At 49.9% G+C, this 24,879-nt stretch overlaps 1 protein-coding gene across 2 annotated transcripts in view; it reads left to right on the top strand.

The window, feature by feature from the left end:
• polr3e (polymerase (RNA) III (DNA directed) polypeptide E) overlaps positions 1-24,879 on the top strand; it is a 71,885-nt gene that overhangs the window by 32,087 nt on the left and 14,919 nt on the right. For both annotated transcript variants that reach the window (XM_070900788.1, XM_070900789.1), the window contains exons 16-19: positions 3,084-3,143; positions 3,952-4,109; positions 5,842-5,906; positions 9,253-9,746. In XM_070900788.1, the coding sequence (XP_070756889.1) occupies positions 3,084-3,143; positions 3,952-4,109; positions 5,842-5,906; positions 9,253-9,746 (777 nt within the window). The remainder of the gene's footprint in view (positions 1-3,083; positions 3,144-3,951; positions 4,110-5,841; positions 5,907-9,252; positions 9,747-24,879) is intronic.

Below are 24,879 nucleotides of genomic sequence, written 5' to 3'. Positions count from 1 at the left end.
GACTGCGTGGGTTGTGCAATAAAAGCATGGACTTGGAAAACTCGCTTGAGCCCATAATCCAGGCTGTCGCTCCCAGTGCAGTGCTGAGGGAACGCTGCACTGTCAGAGGGTGCCGTCTTTCAGATGAGACGTTAAACCAAGGTCTGTCTGCTCTCAGGTAGATGTAAAAGATCCTACGGCACAATTTTGAAGAAGAATAGGGGAGTTATCCCTGGTGTCCTGGCCAATATTTATTTCATAATCAACATCACAAAAAAAAACGATTATCTGGTCATTGTCACATTGCTGTCTGTGGGAGTTTACTGCACGCAAATTGCCACGTTTCCTACATTACAACAGTGACTACACTTCAAAAGTACTACATTGGCTGTAAAGCGCTTTAGGGCGTCCTGAGGTTGCGAAAGGCGCTATATAAATGCACATTTTTTTTTACTCTAGCTGTGAAGTGTCAAGTAATGCAGGAACTCTGCTTGTTTCCGTCTTTGCTGTGCATCTGAAAGGTCATCAGTGCTTTTTCAAAGAGTTCACTTTAAACGCTTGGCTTGTGATGTTCCAACATCAAAACAAACTTTAACTCAGTTCATAATCATTTCTTGAAGCTGGCCAGACTTGCCTGATCTTGTGTGAAGCAAATCACATACATTTGGTCTGGGAATGCCTGGATTTAAAATTCTCTTCCTTGTTTTCAAATCCCTCCATGGCCTTGCCCCTCCCTATCTCTAATCGCCTCCAGCCCCACAACCGCCTTCTCCCCCTCCCCCCCCCCCCCCCCCCCCCCAGAATCCGCATTCCTCTAATTCTGGCCTCTTGTGCATTCCCGATTTTAATCACTGCACCGTGCCTTCAGCTGCCTAAACTAAGTTCTGGAATTCCTTCCCTAAATCTCTCCGCCTCCTCAAGTTTTGCAATGTGTGCAGCATATTATTTTGTAATTTTTAATCATCTTTAATCATGCGGGACATGTTTGTCAATTGCCAACAACATCCATGTGATGGGTGCTTCCATCGGTGATGTGTTTATTTATCTCGCGCTGAGCTATACAATCTCACTGATTTGTACGGCAGGAGAGCAAATCGGCTGCTGAGATGGGAATGCAGTGGGCTCTGAGCTGGTTACAGAGCGATTCTGGGTGCATTGACTGAGTGTTTGTGAAACGTGCCAAGCAGGTGCACTCTGGTAAATGGTACATGCAGCAGAGGGAAGGACAGGCAGAAAACATGATCCCTTTCCAAGCCAAGACATTACATAGGATTACATCAGATATACGGCATAGAAACAGGCCATTCGACCCAACCAGTCCATGCCGGAGTTTATGCTCCACTCGAGCCTCCTCCCATCTTTCCTCATCTAAATCTATCAGCGTAACCCTCTATACCCTTCTCCCACATATGCTTGTCTAGCCTCTCCTTAAATTCAGCGATACTATTCACCTCAACCACTCCCTGTGGTAGCGAGTTCCACATTCTCACCACTCTCTGGGTAAAGAAGTTTCTTCTGAATTCCCCATTGGATTTCCTGGTGACTATCTTATATTGATGGCCTCTAGTTTTGCTCTTCCCCACAAAGAGTAATCATATCATAGGCAGTCCCTCGGAATCGAGGAAGACTTGCTTCCATTCTTAAAAATGAGTCCTTAGATGGCTGAACAGTCCAATACGAGAGCCACAGTCCCTGTCACAGGTGGAACAGTTTAGGGAAGGGGTTGGTAGGACTGGTTTGCCGCACGCTCTTTCTGCTGCCTGTGCTTGATTTCTGCATGCTCTCGGTGATGAGACTCAAGGAGCTCAGTGCCCTCCCGGATGCACTTCCTCCACTTTGGCCAGGGACTCCCAGGTGTCAGTGGGGATATTGCACTTTATCAGGGAGGCTTTGAGGGTGTCCATGTAACGTTTCCTCTGCCCATCTTTGTCTCATTTGCCGTAAAGGAGTTCCAAGTAGAGCGCTCTCTCTGTATCCACTCTATCAAAACTTTGCATAATTTTAAAGACCTCTATTAGGTCATCCCTCGGCCTTCTCTTTTCAAGAGAAAAGGGACCCAGCCTGTTCATCCTTTCTTGATACATTTCTTGTATCGTTGGAAGAGAGGTTTCTTCGCCGAGCTGAGTGAAACCCCCGGGGAGGGGGTGCAGTTGCCTGCCGAGCTGCTCAGCGGGGTATTTGGTGACTGGTTATACAACCCGCCAGAGCGAGCTGAGACGACATTCCGGTATTCCCAGCTCGGTGCCCTGTGCCAAAGCCAGCGGGTGCCACCTACAGATGGGAGCTGCCGAAGTTTGGGCTGCCTGTTCTCTGAATTTTGTTCGAAGGCAAATGTAGTGTTTGTTACAGCATGCCCCTCCTGCATTCCCCTTCAGGCATCGTTGTCGGAGAAGTTGCTGAGAAAGGGCTTGCAGTCGTCTCCTCTCCTGCACGTGCCAGAGTGCCTCCTGCTTGGGCACATTCCACAAACATTCCCAGAATCGCACTATAACCAACTCTGGCGTGAGAAGCATTGCGAGAGGCAGTCAATTCAACTTGCTACAAAATGTTGGCAACTTTAATCGCTTACGTATTGCTAAAGTAAAGAAAGCTCACCTTCGGTGTTTCATTGGAACAGGAGGAGGCCATTCAGCCCCTCGAGCCTGTTCCGCTATTCTAGTCGGTCATGGCTGATCTGCACCTCAACTCTATTTACCCACCTCTGCTCCATGTCCCTTGATACCTTCGGACAACAAAAATCTATTGATCGCCAGTCTTGAACATTTCAATTGACCCCCCCTCCCTCCCCCAGCATCCACGGCCTTTTTGGGGGAGATTTCACAAAAATATTGGCAAAGGTGCTTCCTGGCATCACTCCTGAATGGCCTGGATCTAATTTTCAAGTTGTACCCCCTTGTTCTGGACTTCCCCAGCAGAGGAAATAGTTTCTCTCCATCTACCCTAACAGATCGCCCCTCAATCTTCAAAACTCGAGGGAATACAAGCCACGTTTATGCAACCTGTCCTCATAATTTAACCCTCAAAGCCCAGCACCCTGTAAAACTGGAAAACTGAATTTAGAAGTTGAATTTTAATCAGACTTTTCCTTGTTCCTCCTGTTGTAGATGTGGAAATTTACACAGGATCTTTGGGTCGTCCGGAAAGAAATAGCTGCTGTGGTCAAGGTACGTAGTGTGACCAGAGATCAGGTAGCCTGTTTACCGGACTCACGCTGTACACCACACTCAGCTGGGCCGGTAATCCTTTCACTGATGTTTCACTTCGATTTTATTGGGGGAATAAACTAGGATTATAATAATCTGCAAATATCGTACTCCTTTTAACACTCGCTCGCGCGCACACTCTCAATACACAATTACGCGCGCACACTTGCACTCCGTCGCATGTGCACGCACGCATTCGCTCGCGCACTCACGGTCACAGTTATGCGCACGAGTGCTCGCAGTCATGCTCACACTTGTGATCGCTCGATCTCACTGGCGCTCGTGATCGCTCGATCTCAGTCGCATGACACGTACAAATACATACACACAAATATAGAGATATTTCTATAATGTGCATGCAGGTACAGATACACACCTACAAATTCTATGAAATATGTTCCAATTCTTGGTGCAAATATATAGTGTTTTGGAATTTTTGGGGAGATGAATGTATATTATTGAAATATTTACAATGTTCAACCTTTAGGATTGTAACTGTTGCCACAATGAACAGAAAGGGACCATCACTTTGCAATGAATTATACAATTTGTCATCTTAAAGATATAATTTAAAGATGTGTGAGGTTTACTGTTCATTTATATATAAAATATAGAATTCATTCACTCCGAGTTCCAAATTGGGTTTAGTGAGCCCCTGAACACGTGACGAAACAGCGTGTGTATCAATGAGTTTATAAAGCAGTGTTTAGTCATTCTAATGTGTAAAGCCTGGGATCCAGCCTCACCTCTCTTCCCCTTTGTTGATCAGCTCCCCCCTGAAGATGTGAAGGACTTCCTGGAGCAAATGGCTGTTCCGCGTGTCAACAAGGGCTGGGAGTTCCTGCTTTGCCACGACGCCAAGTTTGTGAAGAAGCATCCAGATGTTGTCCAGAGGCAGCACATGCTGTGGATGGGGATCCAGGCCAAGTAATTCAATGCCTCTCTGGTTTGGGGGGGGCTGCACTGCTGTCCGACTAGCCGCGAACGTGTCGGCACAGATTATACTGGCGCGGGTTGAACTGCTTGTCCAGAACCGATTTCTGAGGCGTTTTTTAACCGTTCAGTTTTACAGTAACACTGAAAGCTATTTTGGATGGGCTGGGGGTGGGGTCAGTCTGTCCGCTGCTTCTGAATGCAGGATATACAAAGGGAAACACAGCCGGCTTATCAGGGAAATGGAAGTTTTAAAAAAAAATGCCGTGAAGGAAAGGACACAGTGCACTTAATCTGGGACAGGCAGAGGAAAAGGAAGTAGTACTGAGTGTTGAGTTAAACATTGTTTCAAAGGGCCCGTATGCAAGCCTCCCATCTTTACATTAAGGGGCCAGTATACAAACTATCCATCTTTATTTTTTTAGCTGCCAGTGACTCACTCGGTTAGTGGGTTGGGCACAAGAGGAGCCCAGTGACTCACTGTCTGCCTTCAGTTTTATTATTTCCCCTCGCTGTCTGGGGGCCTCGAGCTGGCTCTGCCCGATCCCTCCCTGTCATAACACGACTGTGAAGCCCCATCCTCGCCAGCACACTGCTCCTGCTCCCCAGCACTCTGCCTTCCAGAGCTGCTTTGCACTGTACCGAGGTGATGATGTTGCTATGGTAACTCAACATAATCTGTGGCTAAGCTGTTAATGTGATCAGACTGTCTGTCACTCCACCCTCTCTGAGCCTCTAACACGATTCTGCATACTTCACATTATTGCCCTGCATTATTATAGCAAAGCTCATCGGTGTCTTTTCCATTCATTCTTTTTTCAATGCAAAAATAGGACGGTTATTTTTTTTTAAGTATACAATCGCATCTTGTACAAAGAGCCTTTCTGTGCAGATCTACCTAGTCACTGACTGGCTCATTCCTTCCCACAGCAGCACCATTGTAGCAGGCTATCGAATATCCGTGCGCACTTAGAGATCGTGGCTCATTCCCGGCTGATCTCAGTGGGCACGACGAGTAAATATTTTACCAAGAGAAAACTTGACAAAACCCCTGTTGCTTTAATCAACAGCTCTGTAATTAACAGCTCTTGGTGAGCCTTGCCCTTCTGATTTCGCTCTTCACTGTGCTGTCTGCTGCCACTCAATGAATGCGCCTTACACTGGAACTCCCTGGAATGCATTGGCTGCTATGCATTGTGTCGCAAAGACGGTTTTGCAATACATTCCAAGCTGCCTTGTTTGTGAGATATATTGGTGCTTGTAGAAGCTGTTCCCCCAGCCCCCCCCCCCCTCAGAATTACTGGTAAAGTCTGTCCCCTCAGAATTACTTACTTAACAGAATCCCTCCATTACAAAGTCTGAACAAGCTTGGTACAAGAGAGTTAGAAATAAATGTTCAAAGACCATGGTTGCTGAGAGAAGGAAATGAGCCAATTTGACAGCTTATTCCCTGTTCAATCTTACCAGAAATCTAATTTCGGACACGCTTCATTTTGTCTTTATTTTTAATTAATGGAGATCATTAGAACCTTTAGATTACTGAGCAGCTTTTGCTGACAGCAACTTCAGCCAATGCCTCCCTCGGCTAATTGCAGAGCCATGAGACGGTGACCTGGGCGAGTTACCTATTTAACCCCCGATAATGGGGGTGGGCTGCAGAATTAAACATGCACAGTGGGGCGGTGGGTTCCCAGATGTAACTATGCGGAACTTTCTCTCTCCGCAGGTTGGAGAAAGTGTACAATCTCTCCAAGGAAGATATGATGCCAAAGAAACCCGACTCTCAAGCAGGTAAAAATGTCAAGAAATGATCCGGCTTTTAATCACTAGCCGATTTAATTGACGGCAAATGCGGAAAGGACAGGACTTTCCTCCTTTAACTGAAAATAGTAAGCGCTTGCTGTAATCGTTACACTCAGCAACACTGGTCTACAGTGACCAGAAAATCCAGTCCCATTGTTGTTACAGGACCTTTAACATTTTTGGGATCGCACTTTGCAATTCTGCCCATTTTTCCCATAAATAACGTCCGTGATTACCTGTTCTGTACATTCCATCGATCACATTTGTTCAGTCCTTTAGTAGTGGAGTGCGATTTGGAAAAAGCACTTTATCTCAAATTTAATCCCAGATTTTTTAACATGTTTTCTGAATGAAGGAGCATAGCACTCCTCTGGGTTTTCTGATTGGTTCATGCTGCAGTCTCCAGCTTGGCAGCATCCAATTGTGGAACCAAAGGCACCTCTTGCACAGACTGAGTAAAGGTGACACCAATTAAAGACATCTCTGTGAAAACGCCTCGCCGCACAGCCAGTGCCACCGGGAGGAGGGTACCCCAGCGGGCACTGTGGGTGAGGGGGCGATGTCTACGGCACGGCCTCTGGCCGCTCTTTACTCCCCCCCCCCCCCCCCCCCCCCCCCCCCCGGATCTCGTGCATCGCCGTGACAGAAGCCTAAAAGGAACACAAGGATAGTATGCAGGTACAGCAAGTGATCAGGAAGGCCAGTGGAATCTTGGCCTTTATTGCAAAGGGGATGGAGTATAAAAGCAGGAGAGTCTTGCTACAGTTATACAGGGTATTGGTGAGGCCACACCTGGAATACTGCGTGCAGTTTTGGTTTCCATATTTACGAAAGGATATACTTGCTTTGGAGGCAGTTCAGAGAAGGTTCACTAGGTTGATTCCGGAGATGAGAGGGTTGACTTATGAGGAAAGGTTGAGTAGGTTGGGCCTCTACTCATTGGAATTCAAAAGAATGAGAGGTGATCTAATTGAAACGTATAAGATTATGAGGGGGCTTGACAAGGTGAATGCAGAGAGGATGTTTCCACTGAATGGGGGAGATTAGAACTAGAGGGCATAATCTTAGAATAAGGGGCCGCCTATTTAAAACAGATGAGGAGAAATTTATTCTCTGAGGGTTGTAAATCTAAGGAATTTGCTGCCTCAGAGAGCTGTGGAAGCTGGGACATTGAATAAATTTAAGACAGAAATAGACAGTTTCTTGAACAACAGGGGGATAAGTGGTTATGGGGAGCAGGCAGGGAAGTGGAGCTGAGTCCATGATCAGATCAGCCGTAATCTTATTGAATGGCGGAGCAGGCTCGAGGGGCCGTATGGCCTACTCCTGCTCCTATTTCTTATGTTCTTATGTTAAACCCAAGAGACGGTTGCTGCCCGCTTCTGGCCTCCTTTGGGGAGTGGTGGGGGGCAATCGCCTCAAAAATGGGCACAAAATAAGCCCAAAAGAACTGGTGTATGTGTATTGGGCACACACAAGAAACCAAGTCACATGCACCATGTACGCTATTGTGTTTTAGTGAGAACAATTCACTCTTTCTGAATTGACACAATGGTGAGAAATAAACGTGCGCAAATTAAAGTGTTGCTCCACTTTTTAATTACTAATTGAAATTGGTAGCTGAGCTGTACGGGAAAGCCCCATATTCTGTGCCCAGTCCGTGGGGAGTTAGCAGATATCGGCCAAGGTAGAGGTAGCGGACTCTGTGACTGTGTCGCTGGGCTGGGAGGGGGGAGAATCGCTCGTCCCAGATTATTGTCCGGTGACTCCGGCTAGGAAATGCACGCCGTCAATGGGTGCGGAAACGTTCGGCTCGGCTGTGCTTTCCCTACGGCCAACGTCTTTTACGGGAAAACGGGCAGAATTGCAAAGTGATCCCAAAAATGTTAAGTAAAAGCCCCGTAACTCCCTGTAATATTTTTCGAGGCTCAGGCTCACGTGTGAGTAATGGGTACTTGGGCAAAGGGACAGCATACTAGTGGAATTGTGTCCCAACAAGGGCTTAAGAGGAGGAACTATGAAACGGAAAGTGAGATCTGTGTAATTTTAATCAGTATGTGAACATCAAGAGTATTGTGCACAGTTCCGGTCTCCATATTGCAAAAAGGATATAGAGGCACTGGAGAGGGTGCAAAAGGTTTTACGACGCTGATACCAGAACTTGTTCTAACAATCAGGAAAGGATAAACCGGTTGGGGCTCATTTCTCTAGAAAAGGGAAGGATGATAGAAGTCCTTAAGATTCTGTTAGGGTAGATGTAGAGATGTTTCCACTTGTGGGGGAGACCAGAACTAGGGGCATTCTCCCCTTAGGCAGTCTCCCGGAGTCGAGGATGACTTGCTTCCACACTAAAATGAGTTCTCAGATGACTGCCAGGTGCCGAACTTCATTTTAAAGGGTGGAAGATGCCTGTGCATGAATTCTTTTAACGTGGGGTGGCCATTGCACACCAGCCACCAAATGGGCTTGACAGAGCAAGGTCTTGGTCCAATGGCAAGAGGATCCAAGACAATTGGAGACCAGGCTCTGCCGCATGGACCTAGCGCGCACGCACACACGCACGCACACACGCACACACACACACACACACACACACACACACACACACACACACACACACACACACACACACTGATACTGACCACCCCCAAACCCCTCTCGGGGCCTCTCCCCCTGGTTTTCAGAGATCGCAGTGTGGATGAGCGCATTAGTCTTGGAGTAGATTGCGAAATTGTCCATAAAATACATTAATATACGATAGTCACTAATAAATCCAATAGGAAATTCAGGAGAAACTTCTTTACCCAGAGAGTGGTTAGAATTTGGAACTCACTACCACAGGGAGTGGTTGAGGCGAATAGTATGGATGCATTTAAGGGAAGACTGGATAAACACATGAGGGAGAAAGGAATAGAAGGATACGTTGATGGTGTGGATCATAAACATGGGCATGGACCGGTTGGGCCAAATGGCCAGTTTCTGTGCTGTACAATTCTATGCAAGGCTTTCCGCAGCTTGTAATGTTTTTGTACAAAGAAAGAAAAAAGAAAGAAAGACTGATTTATATAGCGCCTTTCGCGACCACTGGACGTCCCAAAGCACTTTACAGCCAATGAAGTACTTTTGGCGTGTAATCACTGTTGTAATATGGGAAATGCAGCAGGCACATTGCGCACAGCAAGCTCCCACAAACAGCAATGTGATAATGACCAGATAATCTGTTTTAGTGATGTTGATTGAGGGATAAATATTGGGCAGGACACCAGGGATAACTCCCCTGCTCCTCTTCGAAATGGTGACGTGGGATTAATTGTCTTTGCTTGGTTCCGAGCAGCTTCGCCTGCGGTGCTGTGTGGGGAGCGGAGGGTGGCCGCCGCCAAAGAGCGAGCACGGGATAATCACGCCGCGATGGACAATGACTACCGGCGGCGCAAGTCGCCGCAGGGAGCGGCTGTGCGGGCTCCCGGGAGCGCCCCGCTCACCATCAGGATCAAGGAGGAGCCGCTGAGCGATGAGGAGTCCATGGACACGGCCTCGCGGCTGGGGGGCCAGGCGGCCAATGGGGTCCACTCGGACGAGAGCTCCCGCGACTCAGCGGACGGGCCGTCGCTCGCTCGCTATCCAGGCGAGGCCGTGGTGGCCAAGCTGAAGGAATTTGTGCGGGGGACGCTCAGGAAACACTATGTGCTCAGTTTAAGTGAGCTGAAGCGACTGTTTAACCTGCACTTGGCCAGTCTGCCCCCAGGGCACATCTTATTCAGCGGCATTTCCGACCGGATGCTGCAGGAGATGGTTTTGGACTGTGGATGCAAACAGATCTTGGTGCCTGTAAGTATCTATATATTGCGCTCTAAATATAATCAACTGCTGGCGAGTAGATTTGTGATAAGAGTTGTGTTATGCAGACATTGAGAAAGACTTGCATTTATATAGCGCCTTTCGCGACCACCGGCCGTCCCAAAGCGCTTTACAGCCAATGAAGTACTTTTGGAGTGTAGTCACTGTCGCGGCAGCCAACTTGCTCCCACAAACAGCAATGTGATAATGACCAAACAATCTGTTTTTGTTATGTTGATTGAGGGATAAATATTGGCCTCAGGACACCGGGGAGAACTCCCCTGCTCGTCTTCAAAATAGTGTCACGGGATCTTTTATGTCTACCCTACCTGAGAGTAGACGGGGTCTTTGTTTAATATCTCATCCGAAAAACGGAGAACATAGGAAACAGACAGAGAAAGCTAAGCGGAGATTTGATAGAGGTGTTTAAAATCATGAAGGGTTTAGATGAAGTAAATAAAAAAACTGTTTCCAATGGCTGACAGGTCGATGACCAGAGGGCAGAGAATTAGTGATTGGCAAAAGAACCAGAAGCGACATGAGGAAAATGACGTTTACATGACTGGTTAGGGTGTGGAATTCTCTGCCTGATAGCGCGGTGGATACAGATTCAATAGTAGCCTTCAAAAAGGAATTGGATAAATACTTAAAGGAAGAAAAATTGCAGGGATATGGGGGTGGGGAGGTGGGACTAATTGGGTTGCTCTTCGAAAGAGCGGGTGCAGACTCGATGGGCTGAATGGCGGGACTTCCCCTTGAGCCTGTTCCGCCATTCACTGAGATCACGGCTGATCTGTACCTCAGCTCCATCTGCCCACCTTGGTTACGTAACTCTTAATATCCTCGCCTGACCAAAATCTAGCACTCAGTTTTTGCATTTTCAGTTGGCTTTTGGGGCGGAGAGGGAGGAAGAAAGTTCAGACTTCCACTGCCTGTAAAGGTATCTTTTTTATGAGATGTGTCGATAAGAAGTTTGGATAGCAAGAAAGATCTTGCAATGTATAGTGCCTTGCACGTCCTCAGGACGTCCCAAGGCACTTTGCAGACAATTAATTATGAAGTGTAGTCACCGTTGTAACATAGGAAACGCAGCAGCCCATATGAGCACAGCAAGCACTCACAAACAGCGCTGTGATAAATGACCAGGTGATGTTTTTCTGGTGGTGATGGGGGGGGGCGCGTGGGTGATGATGGGGGGGGGGGGGCGCGTGGGTGGTGATGGGGGGGGGGGGGGGGGGCGCGTGGGTGGTGATGAGGGGGCGCGTGGGTGGTGATGAGGGGGCGCGTGGGTGGTGATGAGGGGGCGCGTGGGTGGTGATGAGGGGGCGCGTGGGTGGTGATGAGGGGGCGCGTGGGTGGTGATGAGGGGGCGCGTGGGTGGTGATGGGGGGGGGGCGCGTGGGTGGTGATGGGGGGGGGGCGTGGGTGGTGATGGGGGGGGCGCGTGGGTGGTGATGGGGGGGCGCGTGGGTGGTGATGGGGGGGCGCGTGGGTGATGATGGGGGGGCGCGTGGGTGGTGATGGGGGGGGCGCGTGGGTGGTGATGGGGGGGGCGCGTGGGTGGTGATGGGGGGGGCGCGTGGGTGGTGATGGGGGGGGCGCGTGGGTGGTGATGGGGGGGGCGCGTGGGTGGTGATGGGGGGCGCGTGGGTGGTGATGGGGGGCGCGTGGGTGGTGATGGGGGGCGCGTGGGTGGTGATGGGGGGCGCGTGGGTGGTGATGGGGGGCGCGTGGGTGGTGATGGGGGGGGGCGCGTGGGTGGTGATGGGGGGGCGCGTGGGTGGTGATGGGGGGGGGCGCGTGGGTGGTGATGGGGGGGGCGCGTGGGTGGTGATGGGGGGGCGCGTGGGTGGTGATGGGGGGCGCGTGGGTGGTGATGGGGGGGGCGCGTGGGTGGTGATGGGGGGGGCGCGTGGGTGGTGATGGGGGGGGCGCGTGGGTGGTGATGGGGGGGGCGCGTGGGTGGTGATGGGGGGGGCGCGTGGGTGGTGATGGGGGGGGCGCGTGGGTGGTGATGGGGGGGGCGCGTGGGTGGTGATGGGGGGGGCGCGTGGGTGGTGATGGGGGGGGCGCGTGGGTGGTGGGGGGGGCGCGTGGGTGGTGATGGGGGGGGGCGCGTGGGTGGTGATGGGGGGGGCGCGTGGGTGGTGATGGGGGGCGCGTGGGTGGTGATGGGGGGGGCGCGTGGGTGGTGATGGGGGGGGCGCGTGGGTGGTGATGGGGGGGGCGCGTGGGTGGTGATGGGGGGGGCGCGTGGGTGGTGATGGGGGGGGCGCGTGGGTGGTGATGGGGGGGGCGCGTGGGTGGTGATGGGGGGGCGCGTGGGTGGTGATGGGGGGGGGCGCGTGGGTGGTGATGGGGGGGGCGCGTGGGTGGTGATGGGGGGGGCGCGTGGGTGGTGATGGGGGGGGCGCGTGGGTGGTGATGGGGGGGGCGCGTGGGTGGTGATGGGGGGGGCGCGTGGGTGGTGATGGGGGGGGCGCGTGGGTGGTGATGGGGGGGCGCGTGGGTGGTGATGGGGGGTTGGGCGCGTGGGGAGTGATGGCGCGTGGGCGGTGATGGGGGGTGGGCGCGTGGGCGGTGATGGGGGGTGGGCGCGTGGGCGGTGATGGGGGGTGGGCGCGTGGGCGGTGATGGGGGGTGGGCGCGTGGGCGGTGATGGGGGGTGGGCGCGTGGGCGGTGATGGGAATCCAGTGTTGGTGGGTGGTGGCCCCGCATGTGGTGATGTGGGGCGCGAGGGTGGTGATGGGAATCCAGTGTTGGTGGGTGGTGATGGCAGGGGGGTGAGGGGGGAAACGATCTATGACGGGCCAGGTAACGGCTTCAGGGATGTGAAATCATTTTAAAGGGGATCTTTGCGCATTATTGCGGCTTAGCAGAGGAAACCAAAGCGAATGAGAATGTGAAGTCATGGCATTGTGCAGCACACATTTAGCACTGCTGCCATTTGACTGAACTGGAAAGAGTAGATTGGAGTGTGCCCGCCCAGAGTCTGCACAAGTGGCAGATTGCAGGTGTTAATCTCACGCTGTGTTGTCACACACTCACTTCCTCCTCGCTCGAGAGCCTGTCGGGGCAGAGAAGCACAGGGCTGTGTTTCCCCCGCCCGGCACTGCGTTTGAAGCAGTAACAAGTCTGGCGATCGGTGCTGTCGCGGGAGCTGCTTTTTAGGGTGTTCCATGTCAAAGTGTTTACCGGAATTTGGATAACCAGCTCCCGAAGTCACTGGGATTTCGGTAAAGTCTCTCCTCGCTGCATCTCATGAGGGTCTCTCCAGAAATGGAAGCGGTTACATTTATGCTCCCTTTACCTTTACCTGTATTGTTGTGCGATATCCCTCGAACAGCAACAGGTTCTCTATCAGATCCTAACATAGAAAGCATTTCCTATCATCATCTTCATCATAGACCGTCCCTCTGAATCAAGGAAGGCTTGCTTCCACTCCTAGCATGAGCTCTTACGTGGCTGTACAGCCCAATATGAGAACCACAGTCCCTGTCACAGGTGGGACAGACAGTTGTTGAGGGAAAGGGAGGGTGGGGAGTCTGGTTTGCCGCATGCTCCTTCCGCTGCCTGTGCTTGGTTTCTGCATGCTCTTGCCGATGAGACTCGAGGTGCTCAGCGCCCTCCCGGATGCTGTTCCTCCTCTTAGGGCGGTCTTTGGCCAGGGACTCCCAGGTGTCAGTGGGGATGTTGCACTTTATCAGGGAGGCTTTGAGGGTGTCCTTGTAACGTTTCCTCTGCCCACCTTTAGCTCGTTTGCCGTGGACGAGTTCCGAGTAGAGCGCTTGCTTTGGGAGTCTCGTGTCTGGCCTGCGAACTATGTGGCCTGCCCAACGGAGCTGATCGAGCGTGGTCAGTGCTTCAATGCTGGGGATGTTGGCCTGGTCGAGGACACTAATGTGGGTGTGTTTGTCCTTGCAGGGGATTTGTAGGATCTTGCAGAGACATCGTTGGTGGTATTTCTCCAGCAACTTGAGGTGTCTACTATACATGGTCCATGTCTCTGAGCCACATAGGAGGGCAGCCCTGTAGACTATGAGCTTGGTGACCGTTTTGAGGGTCTGGTCTTCAAACACTCTTTTCCTCAGGCGGCCGAAAGCTGCACTGGAGGCAATGTTGGATCTCGTCGTCAATGCCTGCTCTTGTTGATCAGAGGCTCCCGAGATATGGGAAATGGCCCACGTTATCCAGGGCTGCGCCGTGGATCTTGATGACTGGGGGGCAGTGCTGTGCAGCGAGGACAGGCTGGTGGAGGACCTTTGTCTTATGGGTGTTTAGCGTTCGACCCATGCTTCTGTATGCCTCAGTAAATATGTCGACTATGTCCTGGAGTTCAGTCTGTGTGTGTGCACAGACACATGTGTTACCCGTATACTGTAGCTCGGCGACAGAGATTGGGGTGGTCTCAACCTTCGCTGTCTCCAGGCCAGGTCCAAGACCAGCCCAAAGCATTTCCATAGCGCCTTTCACAACCTCAGGATGTCCCAAAGCACTTTGCAGCCTGTTGTTAAGTGCTCTTGTAGTGTAGTCATTTTGTAATGTAGGCAGCAAGCTCCCACAAATAGCAATGTGATGATGAGCAGATCACCTGTTTTTGTTACATTATTGGCCCCAGGACACAGGGGCGAACTCCCCTGCTCTTCTTCGAAATAGTGCCATGGGATCTTTGACTTTCACCTGAGAGATCAGACAGAGCCTCGGTTTAACGTCTCATCTGAAAGACGGCACCTCTGACAGTGAAGCACTCCCTCAGCACTGTACTGGGAGTGTCAGCCCAGATTTATGTGCTGAAGTTCCTGAAGTGGGACTTGAACCCACAACCTTCTGACTCAGAGGCGGGAGTGCTACCCACTGAGCCACAGCTGATGCCCTGGCTGGTTGTGGTTTAAATATAGATGATGCTTCAAATGTCTTGTGACAGCAGGTTCTGCAGTAAGTGCGGCAGTGGCTGAGCCTTACAGTCTGTGGGGCCTCCTCTGTATAATATCGAGCCCAATGGGATTTAAACCGAGTGATAATACAATACCACTCCTGCATTTCTTTGTCTCCAACATGGAGATTTTCCATTCAAGTGCCTCGGACTCCTCGTCAACCACCCTTGACTCACTCTCCTGCGCTCCTCCAACCTCGCAAAGTCCTGTAGCTTCTCCACTCCTGCTCTCACCAGACCCCCTCTGATCTAAGCTCCTGACCACTCCATGCTCCCCCTCAGCTCCGATCCGGTAACATACGTCCCTCGACCACTTTGGGAATTGTGGTCAATTCACTGGCATTGTACGTCAGGTTATAATAATAAAAATGGTCCCTCGTTCTCAATGTAAAGAAAAGTTAAATCTGCAGAATGACAGGAAACAGTTTAAGCGTAGGAACTGAACTATGGGTAGGCGATTACAAGATGAGAGATTATAGTAAGTTTGATATTTCAGCTATTCGGGTTAGATTGTGTGTGTGATCTGAGCCCAGTGTTGGTGAATCTCGGTTATTGTTACAGATCTGCATAGACCCTGTTAAATTATTGATGCTAATGGATGTGCTGAAGACTCGTGTGCTGATGACACAGTAACCCAAAGAAAGATTCTTAGTGAATAAATGCCTGCTGTGTTAGAATTGATGTTGATTTTTTAAATTGGATTCAAATTTCAATTAAAGTCCTTTTTAAATTTAATAAAACAGACATTCATAAGAACATAAGAATTAGGAGCAGGAGCAGGTCATTTGGCCCCTTGAGCCTGCTCCGCCATTTAATGAGATCACGGCTGATCTTCTACCTCACCTCACCTCAACTCCAATTTCCTGCACTATCCCCATATCCCTTGATTCCCTCAATACCCAAAAATCTACCGATCTCTGTCTTGAATATACTCAAAGACTGAGCCTCTACAGCCCTCTGGGTTAGAGTCAGCATGGAATGTAAGTTGTGAGGAGATGCAAAGAGACTTCAAGGGGATATAGACAGGCTAAGTGAGTGGGCAAGAACATGGCAAATGGAGAATGTGAGGTTATCCCACTTTAGTAGGAAAAATAGAAAAGCAGAGTATTTTTTTAAATGGTGAGAGATTGGGAAATGTTGGTGTTCAGAGAGACCTGGGTGTCCTTGTACACGAACCACAGAGAACTCCAGAGATTTACCACCCTCTGAGTGAAGAAATTTCTCCTCATCTCAGTCCTAAATGTCCAACCCCTTATTCTGAGTCTGTAACCCCTGGTTCTAGACTCCCCAGCCGGGGGGAAACATCCTCCCTACATCTACCCTGTCAAGCCCTGTGGGCTCGAACCCACACCTTTCCAACTTGACGAGAGGAACAGGGCGATGGGTGAAGAAGAAATGGGGGTGAACAATTTTATAGATATATGTCAGCGCCACCTAAAATATAGCCCTACCAAAGAGCCAGCACAATGGGCTGAATGGCCTCCTGTGCTAAAAGAAAAAGATTTACCAAAGAAAGGTCAATAGGCGGAAAAATTAAAGTTTAAAATTAAACAGAAGAGGGAATAAGAATCCTGAGGTGAGTGTAGGTAAAATGTTGGTGTGAAGTATGTTTGTGATTATGGGCAGTGTGTGATATTCCCAATGTTTGTTAGAGCTTGCATGAATTTGCCAGAAGTTTGAGGGTTAACCGAGTCCCAGGTAATTACTTCAATTCAAATGCAGCTTTAAGTCAGCCTAAACTTGCGTCATCATAGGCAGTCCCTCGAACCGAGGATGACTTGCTTCCACACCAAAAAAAAAGGATGAGTTCACAGGTGTTTCGAATGAAGAACCTGGTCTCCATCTCGAAGGGTGGAAGATGCCTGTGTGTGGATTTTTTTAACGTGGTGACTGTTGCACACCAGCCACCACACGGGCTTGACAGAGCTAGGTCTTGGTCCAGTGGCATGGATTACCCAAGACAACTGGAGACCAGCTTTGCTGCACGGACCTAGTGCGCGCACATATCACATTGTGGGCTGGCCCATGCTGGCCCTGTACTCACGCCTCCCCTAGGCCCCGATCACATCCCTCCACAGTCTCTCACAGCTCCTTGACATTTAATTTGGCACCTAAACTTGCACGTCAAGGCTGGTTACAGATGATTCAGCCTTGGACAAGTGACTAAAGACTTGTGAATGCGTGCCATTTGGAAATAATGGATTGAGCAGATAGTTGGGAGGCCATTATCTCCCAGCATCACACATACTTCGGGTCTTGACTGGGAATGCAGCTTGTGATTCAATGCAATTACCGAACCGAGCTTGTTAGAAAATTATTCTCGCCCAACACCTGTGGAATCATAGAAATTTACGGCGTGGAAGGAGGCCATTCGGCCCATTGTTTCTCTGCTGGCCGAAAAGGAGCCATCCAGCCTAATCCTGCTTTCCAGCTCTTGGTCCGTAGCCCTGTAGGTTATGGCATTTCAGCATCATAGGCAGTCCCTCGAAATCGAGGAAGACTTGCTTCCACTCCAAAACTGAGTTCTCAGGTGACTGAACAGTCCAATGTGGGAATTACAGTCTCTGTCACAGGTGGGACAGACCGTGGTTGAAGGAAAGGGTGGGTGGGGAGTCTGGTTTGCCACACGATGACTTCCACATCCAAGTACTTTTTAAATGCAGTAAGGGTTTCTGCCTCTACCACCCTTTCAGGCAGTAAGTTCCAGACCCCTACCACCCTCTGCATGAAATACGTTTTGCCTCAACTCCCCTCTAATCCTTCTACCAATTACTTTAAATCTATGCCCCCTGGTTATTGACCTCTCTGCTAAGTGCTGTTACAGAATTTAATTGGGATAAGTTGTTGTCCCAGAAGTCGGCTGTAAGTTTCCAAATCGTTGCGACGCATTAGGATAAGCTGCAGATATTGGCCCAGAAATTGCGGTCGGAGGCTTCTCACGGGCGGATGCCTCTGATCGCGAAAAAAATGACACACATACTTGGTGGTCCCGGAGGAATGAATGCTTGAAGCTATCATTAAGGAAGAAATAGTGGGACATCTAGATAGGAATAGTGCAATAGACGCAACATGGATTCATGAAGGGGAAATCATGTTTAACTAATTTACTGGAATTCTTTGAGGATATAACGAGCATGGTGGATAGAGGTGTACCGATGGATGTGGTGTATTTGGATTTCCAAAAGGCATTCAATAAGGTGCCACACAAAAGATTACTACAGAAGATAAAGGTACGCAGAGTCAGAGGAAATGTATTAGCATGGATAGAGAATTGGTTAACTAACAGAAAGCAGAGAGTCGGGATAAATGGGTCCTTTTCAGGTTGGCAATCGGTGGTTAATGGTGTGCCACAGGGATCGGTGCTGGGACCACAACTGTTTACAATATACATAGATGACCTGGAAGAGGGGACAGAGTGTAGTGAAACAAAATTTGCAGATGACACAAAGATTAGTGGGAAAGCGGGTTGTGTAGAGGACACAGAGAGGCTGCAAAGAGATTTAGATAGGTTAAGCGAATGGGCTAAAGTTTGGCAGATGGAATACAATGTCGGAAAATGTGAGGTCATCTACCTTGGGGGGAAAAAAACAGTAAAAGGGAATATTATTTGAATGGGGAGAAATTACAACATGCTGCGGTGCAGAGGGACCTGGGGGTCCTTGTGCATGAAACTCTTTGAGTCTACCTGCAAAACATAAAACATGTATCCGTGCCACCCGACCTGGATGACACTCCTTGTGCATGAATCCCAAAAAGTTAGTTTGCAGGTGCAGCAGGTAATCAGGAAGGCGAATGGAATGTTGGCCTTCATTGCGAGAGGGATGGAGTACAAAAGCAGGGAGTTCCTTCTGCAAATGTACAGGGTATTGGTGAGGTCGCACCTGGAGTACTGCGTGCAGTTTTGGTCACCTTACTTAAGGAAGGATATACTAGCTTTGGAGGGGGTACAGAGACGATTCACTAGGCTGATTCCGGAGATGAGGGGGTTACCTTATGATGATAGATTGAGTAGACTGGGTCTTTACTCATTGGAGTTCAGAAGGATGAGGGGTGATCTTATAGAAACATTTAAAATAATGAAAGGGATAGACAAGATAGAGGCAGAGAGGTTGTTTCCACTGGTCGGGGAGACTAGAACTAGGGGGCACAGCCTCAAAATACGGGGGAGCCAATTTAAAACCGTTGAGAAGGAATTTCTTCTCCCAGAGGGTTGTGAATCTGTGGAATTCTCTGCCCAAGGAAGCAGTTGAGGCTAGCTCATTGAATGTATTCAAATCACAGATAGATAGATTTTTAACTAATAAGGGAATTAAGGGTTATGGGGAGCGGGCGGGTAAGTGGAGCTGAGTCCACGGCCAGATCAGCCATAATCTTGTTGAATGGCGAAGCAGACTCGAGGGGCTAGATGGCCTACTCCTGTTCCTAATTCTTATGTTCTTATGTAAGGCCTAGATGCGCAGCCCAGTGCAGAGGCCCAAGTATCCCAGGAGCGTAAGCGCATCACTGGGATAGTGCCTGGACCGGATCACCAATCACAATTAAATATTTTCTCATTGATAATAATGGGGAGTAGTGTTTGTACCGAGCTCCCATTACCATGAATGTGAGTACCCACCCCCCAAACAAAGAAAACACAATTCCTAAATTAAAAAAAACACCTCGCTTATTTAACATTAATAGAAATTGAATTAAATTAAATGTTTTAGAATAAAAAATATTTTTTTGAATTTTTAAAAATATGTTTTAATAGTGTTAAAAATAAACCTATATTAATGGACAGGGTTTTTAATATAAAAATTAGACAACATTTATTTTTCCTATCTTTTAAAACTCTTACGCTGGTAAAAGCAAGCCTGCTTTTACCAGGCTTAAGAGTTTTAAGGACATTCATTCGCTGGGCAGGAGTTGAGCAAGTAGCCCAACTCTCCGCCCGTGGAGGCCATTTACTTTTCCCATTTGTGTGATCTGTCAAAAGAAATTTTGAAAGATTGCAAGTGCTGGGTCTAGGCGCATGCGCAGTGCACAGTCTAAACCCGGAACTTGCGGGGCCTCCTTGGGTGCATACACATATCGTAGGCCCCCAGAGAGGCTGCAATTTATGGCCCAAAGAAAGCACCGGCTGTAACCTCTGCATTTTATACAGTATCCAGTGCTGTGTGTTTGGAATTGGGACTGAGGGAGTTCATGCTGCCGGTAATGTGACTGAGCGGATTCCCAGGCAGGGCAGCTATTTCAGCAGGAGTTTGGTCTGTGCCAGCAGGACCCTGTGGATACCTGCTCTGGCATACAGCTCCAGCGATGCTTTCTGCTTCTGCTACCATGATAATTGGCCATTCAGGGGACCGCAGCTGTCACTTAGCTTGTGCGATTAGATGCGGTGGAAGGGCCGAGACCAGCGGTAACACCTGCCCGGGCAGTGAATGATGCCAGCCTCTACAGGCAGTTCCTGCCCCCTGCAGAATCACTGCCGAGTCAGCCCCGAGCTTTGAACCGAGGAAGTGGAGAATCATTCACTCTGACAGCTTGAAACCTCCTGAGATCTGTTGTCAGGCTGAGAAGACACAAACTTGCCCAATGCCCAAGCTTGCCTTCCTCTACATCTTGTTTGAAAAAGCTGTCGTGTAGTTCTGTGTAGCTGCAGCAGCAACTGGTTCAAACTCTCTCACTGGCACACACTCTCTCACACATATATACACACACACACACACACACACACACACACACACACACACTCACGCGTGCGCACACGCAAAAACATTCACCCTCGCACGCAGTCGCGCTCACACACGCACCCCCTCACGTAAACACTCGCTCACGCACATTCTCGCACCCGCACCTTCGTACCCTCACCCTCGCATCCCATTGCGCTCGCACTCTCACGGCTAACGCACCGTGACCATGAAATTGGGGCAGAAAATCGGGCACGGTGATGCGAAATCACTGGTTCCGCTCCTGCACAGCACATCTGTCAGGCCCCGCACTAACCATCCACCACACTCATCCGAAAGACGGCTCTTCCGGCAGTGCGCACTCCCTCGGTATGCACTGGAGTCTCGGCCTGGGTTATGGGCTGCCTTGCCATGTCCTACGAATTTTTAGAAAATTGTGTGCTGTGTTTGCCGATGTAATGGCTGCCCTTCAAAAGTAATGAATTGGCTGCGATGTGCTTTGGGACATCCTGAGAAGGTGAAATGCTGTGTAACCAAGTTCTTTTGTCAAGCGAGGGATTGGGGGCACACTTCAACTTTACTTTTAATCGGTTTTGCATATATGGTCAGGTGTATTCCCAGACTTTGCAGGGCCGTTCATTCACACACTGCTATCAGCATCACCGAGAGTGTGGACGGAATTGTACATTGAGGGAATCGGAATAAAATGTTTACACTATGAATGCTTTTGTTTTGTTGAAAAATCTAAAACCGGATGGAACGTTACATTTGTCAGTGATATTAAGCAGTGAAATAGCAGAGCTCCCCAGTTATTTCCCTGGGTGAAGACTATAGCTGCCGCCTCCTGTAATTCCATTTGTGCAGTACGAGCTCCGTGGCCCAGTAAGCCTCATTAGCTGCGTACTGCCATCGGCTGCAGTGTGAAGCTCCCTGGTGTATTCTCAAAATGTAACGATTCAGACTGGTCACTCGACCAATTATGCAGGGCTCCAACTAACCGTGTGGATAAGTACATGAGGGAGAAAGGAATAAAAGGATATGCTGATGGGGCGAGATGAAGACAGGTGGGAGGAGGCTTGTGTGGAGCATAAACACCGGCGTAGAGCTGTTGGGCCCAGTGGCCTGTTTCTGTGCTGTGTACGTTCTGTGCAAGTATTGCAGCTTGCTTGTACAGGATGGGCCTGTTCGTAGCTTGCCATAACAGTGTATTGATGTGATGGGGCGTGTCGTCGTCATCATAGGCAGTCCCTCAGAATCGAGGAAGACTTGCTTCCACTCTCAAAATGAGTCCTTGGGTGGCTGAACAGTCCAATACGAGAACCACAGTCCCTGTCACAGGTGGGATATATAGGCGTTGAGGGAAGGGGAGGGTGGGACAGGTTTGCCGCACGCTCCTTCCGCTGCCTGCGCTTGATTTCTGCATGCTCTCGGCGTTGAGACTCTTAAGTGCTCAGCGCCCTCCCGGATGCACTTCCTCCACTTGGGGTGGTCTTTGGCCAGGGACTCCCAGGTGTCAGTGCGGATGTTGCACTTTATCAGGGAGGCTTTGAGGGTGTCCTTGTAACGTTTCCTCTGCCCACCTTTGGCTTGTTTGCCGTGAAGGAGTTCCGAGTAGAGCGCTTGCTTTGGGAGCCTCGTGTCTGTCATGCGAACAATGTGGCCCGCCCAGCAGAGCTGATTTAGTGTGGTCAGTGCTTCAATGCTGGGGATGTTGGCCTGGCCGAGGGCGCTAACGATGGTGCTTGTATGGGGTGACTGACACCTCACGGGTGTGTGACAGGCAGGCACTGCTCACAATGGGTTCCGCTGTGACCAGAAAGGTGAGCGGATTTGACGGGAGTGATTTTTTTTTCAGCTTTTAAATGGCTTGAGGGCTTCAGGTTCCTGAACCTCATTAAGTTGTGGCGATTGTTTCCACCGCAGTACTGGAATGATGCTCTGATCACGGCATCATTAGATTTGTCAGCTGCGGCTCAGTGGGTAGCACACCTGCCTCTGAGTCAGAAGGTTGTGTGTTCAAGTCCCACTTGAGCACAAAATCCAGGCTGACGCTCCAGTGCAGTGCTGAGGGAGCGCTGCGCTGTCGGAAGTGCCGTCTTTCGGATGAGACGTTAAACCGAGGCCCCATCTGCGCTCTCGGGTGGACGTAAAAGATCCCAGGGCACTAATTTGAAGAGGAGCAGGGGAGTTATCCCCGGTGTCCTGGGCCAATATTTATTATCGATAAGGGAATAAGGGGTTATGGGGAGCGGGCAGGGAAGTGGACCTGAGTCCATGATCGTATTAAATGGCGAAGCAGGCTCGAGGGGCCGGATGGCCTACTCCTGATCCTATTTCTTATGTTCTTATTTGTCTCGGGATTCGAGCTTGGTTATATCGTCACTGCTGCTCTCCGTGCTGAGCCCTGACACAATCGCTTTGCAGCTCGACCATGCTGGAAATTGAGGGGGGTTTAATGAGGGATTTAATGTCGGTCCCTTTGCTGTGGAGATTAAACCGTCGATACATGCTTGGCTTGGCTATGGCCACAGTCCGACACGGTCCCGACCACGTGTAAAACAGGCGGGCTCTTATATCGGCCACAAGTCAATAACCAATACTCATTTGCATTCACAGTTTGAAAGGTGCCAGTTATAGTGTCTGTTTATTTCAGGCAGAAACAGCAGTTTCCAGAATCACCCCCATGATACTGTACGAGTGAGGTGCACAAGAAGGATGATGTATGTTTCTTCGAATATATTTATATTGAACAAAAATACAAATTCATCACGAGCAGTTGAAATTTAGTGTCTTAATGGGGTGTTTGTGTTTAAATGGCTGTCCAGCTCCCTGCTCCTCCAGCCTCCTGATTACTGCGGCCAGAGTGAGTTTAGCACTGCGTAGCTTGGGGTCGAGGGCGATATTTCACCGAATATGCACGGCCCAGCGCAGGCCGCTCACCGTCTGTTACATTGTAAACACCGCGCTCGCACGCGAATTTAAAGGGGCCGTGCATTAAATAAAATGGGCTGCGCAGAACATCATCATAGGCAGTCCCTCGAAATCGAGGAAGACTTGCTTCCACTCTAAAAGTGAGTTCTCAGGTGGCTGTACAGTCCAATACGGGAATTACAGTCTCTGTCACAGGTGGGACAGACAGTGGTTGAGGGAAAGGGTGGGTGGGGAGTCTGGTTTGCCGCACGCTTGTCCTCCGAATGCTCTCGGCGATGAGACCCGAGGTGCTCAGCGCCTTCCCGAAAGCTCTTCCGTCACCACAATGTAACACCACTGTTACTGTATACACTCAACCTAGATGCACACCTTGACCACAACTTGTGGGAGACACTCCTTACCTGATCTCTCAGGTATAAAAAGGGAGGTCCCACGCAGGGTCACCATCTTTGGAGTCCTGTGAATAAAGAGTTAAGGTCACAGAGTGACCTTGTCCCCAGAATGTGCCTCGTGTGGTTTCATACTGTAGAGTAAGGACTTTACATTGGCGACGAGAAACGGGAATTCACGACCCTCTGTGCTACCGGTGGCCATTCTCGTGGAACGGTACTGTGTTGGGGAAGACTGGGACAATTTTGTCGAGAGGCTTCAGCAAAGCTTCGTTACGAAAGAATGGCTGGGGGTTGCAGCGGCCGACAAGCGAAGGGCTCATCTTTTGACCAGCTGTGGACCAAAGACTTACGCACTCATGAAGGACTTACTAGCACCCGAAAAGCCGGTGGACAAAACCTTTGAAGAACTTAGCAAATTGATCGGGGAGCACCTCAAACCGGCGAGTGGCATATAAATGGCCCGACACAGATTCTACACCCACCGACGTTTTGAAGGACAGGGCATAGCGGACCTCCGGCGTTTGGCCAGCCTCTTAAGTTCACAGACGCCTGCAGGGGGGAGATGCTAAGGGACTTCTTTATCGAGGACATCGGTCATGTGGGAATTTTCCGCAAATGAATAAAGACCAAGGATTTGACCTTGGAAGCGGCAGCGTTGATAGCTCAAACTTTCATGGCGGGGGAGGAAGAGACGAAAATAATATACGCGCGCAATTCTGCCTCTAACGCTGTGATGGATCAGGGAGTCAACATCATCAATGCGACTCAGAGCCCCGCAGGCAGGCAGGGGCAGTCTGATGCTCCCCAGGCAGTAATAGAACCCAGAGTAGGACTTCAACAGAGGCAATGGCAGGCTGAATGGACATTCACGCCATCACAGTGGATAATACGGCCTGGGATGGGGCCATTGACACCCACTAATAGGGTACTTAAGAGCAGTCAAAGGGACAGTCAGCGCGGAATGCCTGGCCATAGTCCCTTTGTTCCCAACAAGAAACTTTAACTCATGCTGGAGGTGTGGGGGAAAACGCTCAGCTAGATCTTGCAGATTTCAACAGTTTGCCTGAAGGAACTGCAATCTCAATGGCCACTTAGCTCAAATGTGCAGGAAGTCTGCGACCAGACTAATATGAGGCAGATGAACCAGAAGAGGGTTCTTTGAGGCAGGATGACTTTTGAGGCAAATCGATGGACGTCG

Source organism: Pristiophorus japonicus, chromosome 15 (assembly GCF_044704955.1).
Source record: "Pristiophorus japonicus isolate sPriJap1 chromosome 15, sPriJap1.hap1, whole genome shotgun sequence".
NCBI classification, from domain to species: domain Eukaryota; kingdom Metazoa; phylum Chordata; class Chondrichthyes; family Pristiophoridae; genus Pristiophorus; species Pristiophorus japonicus.
Note: the sequence above shows the minus strand (reverse complement) of the source record. Positions and strands in the feature narration are given on the sequence as shown.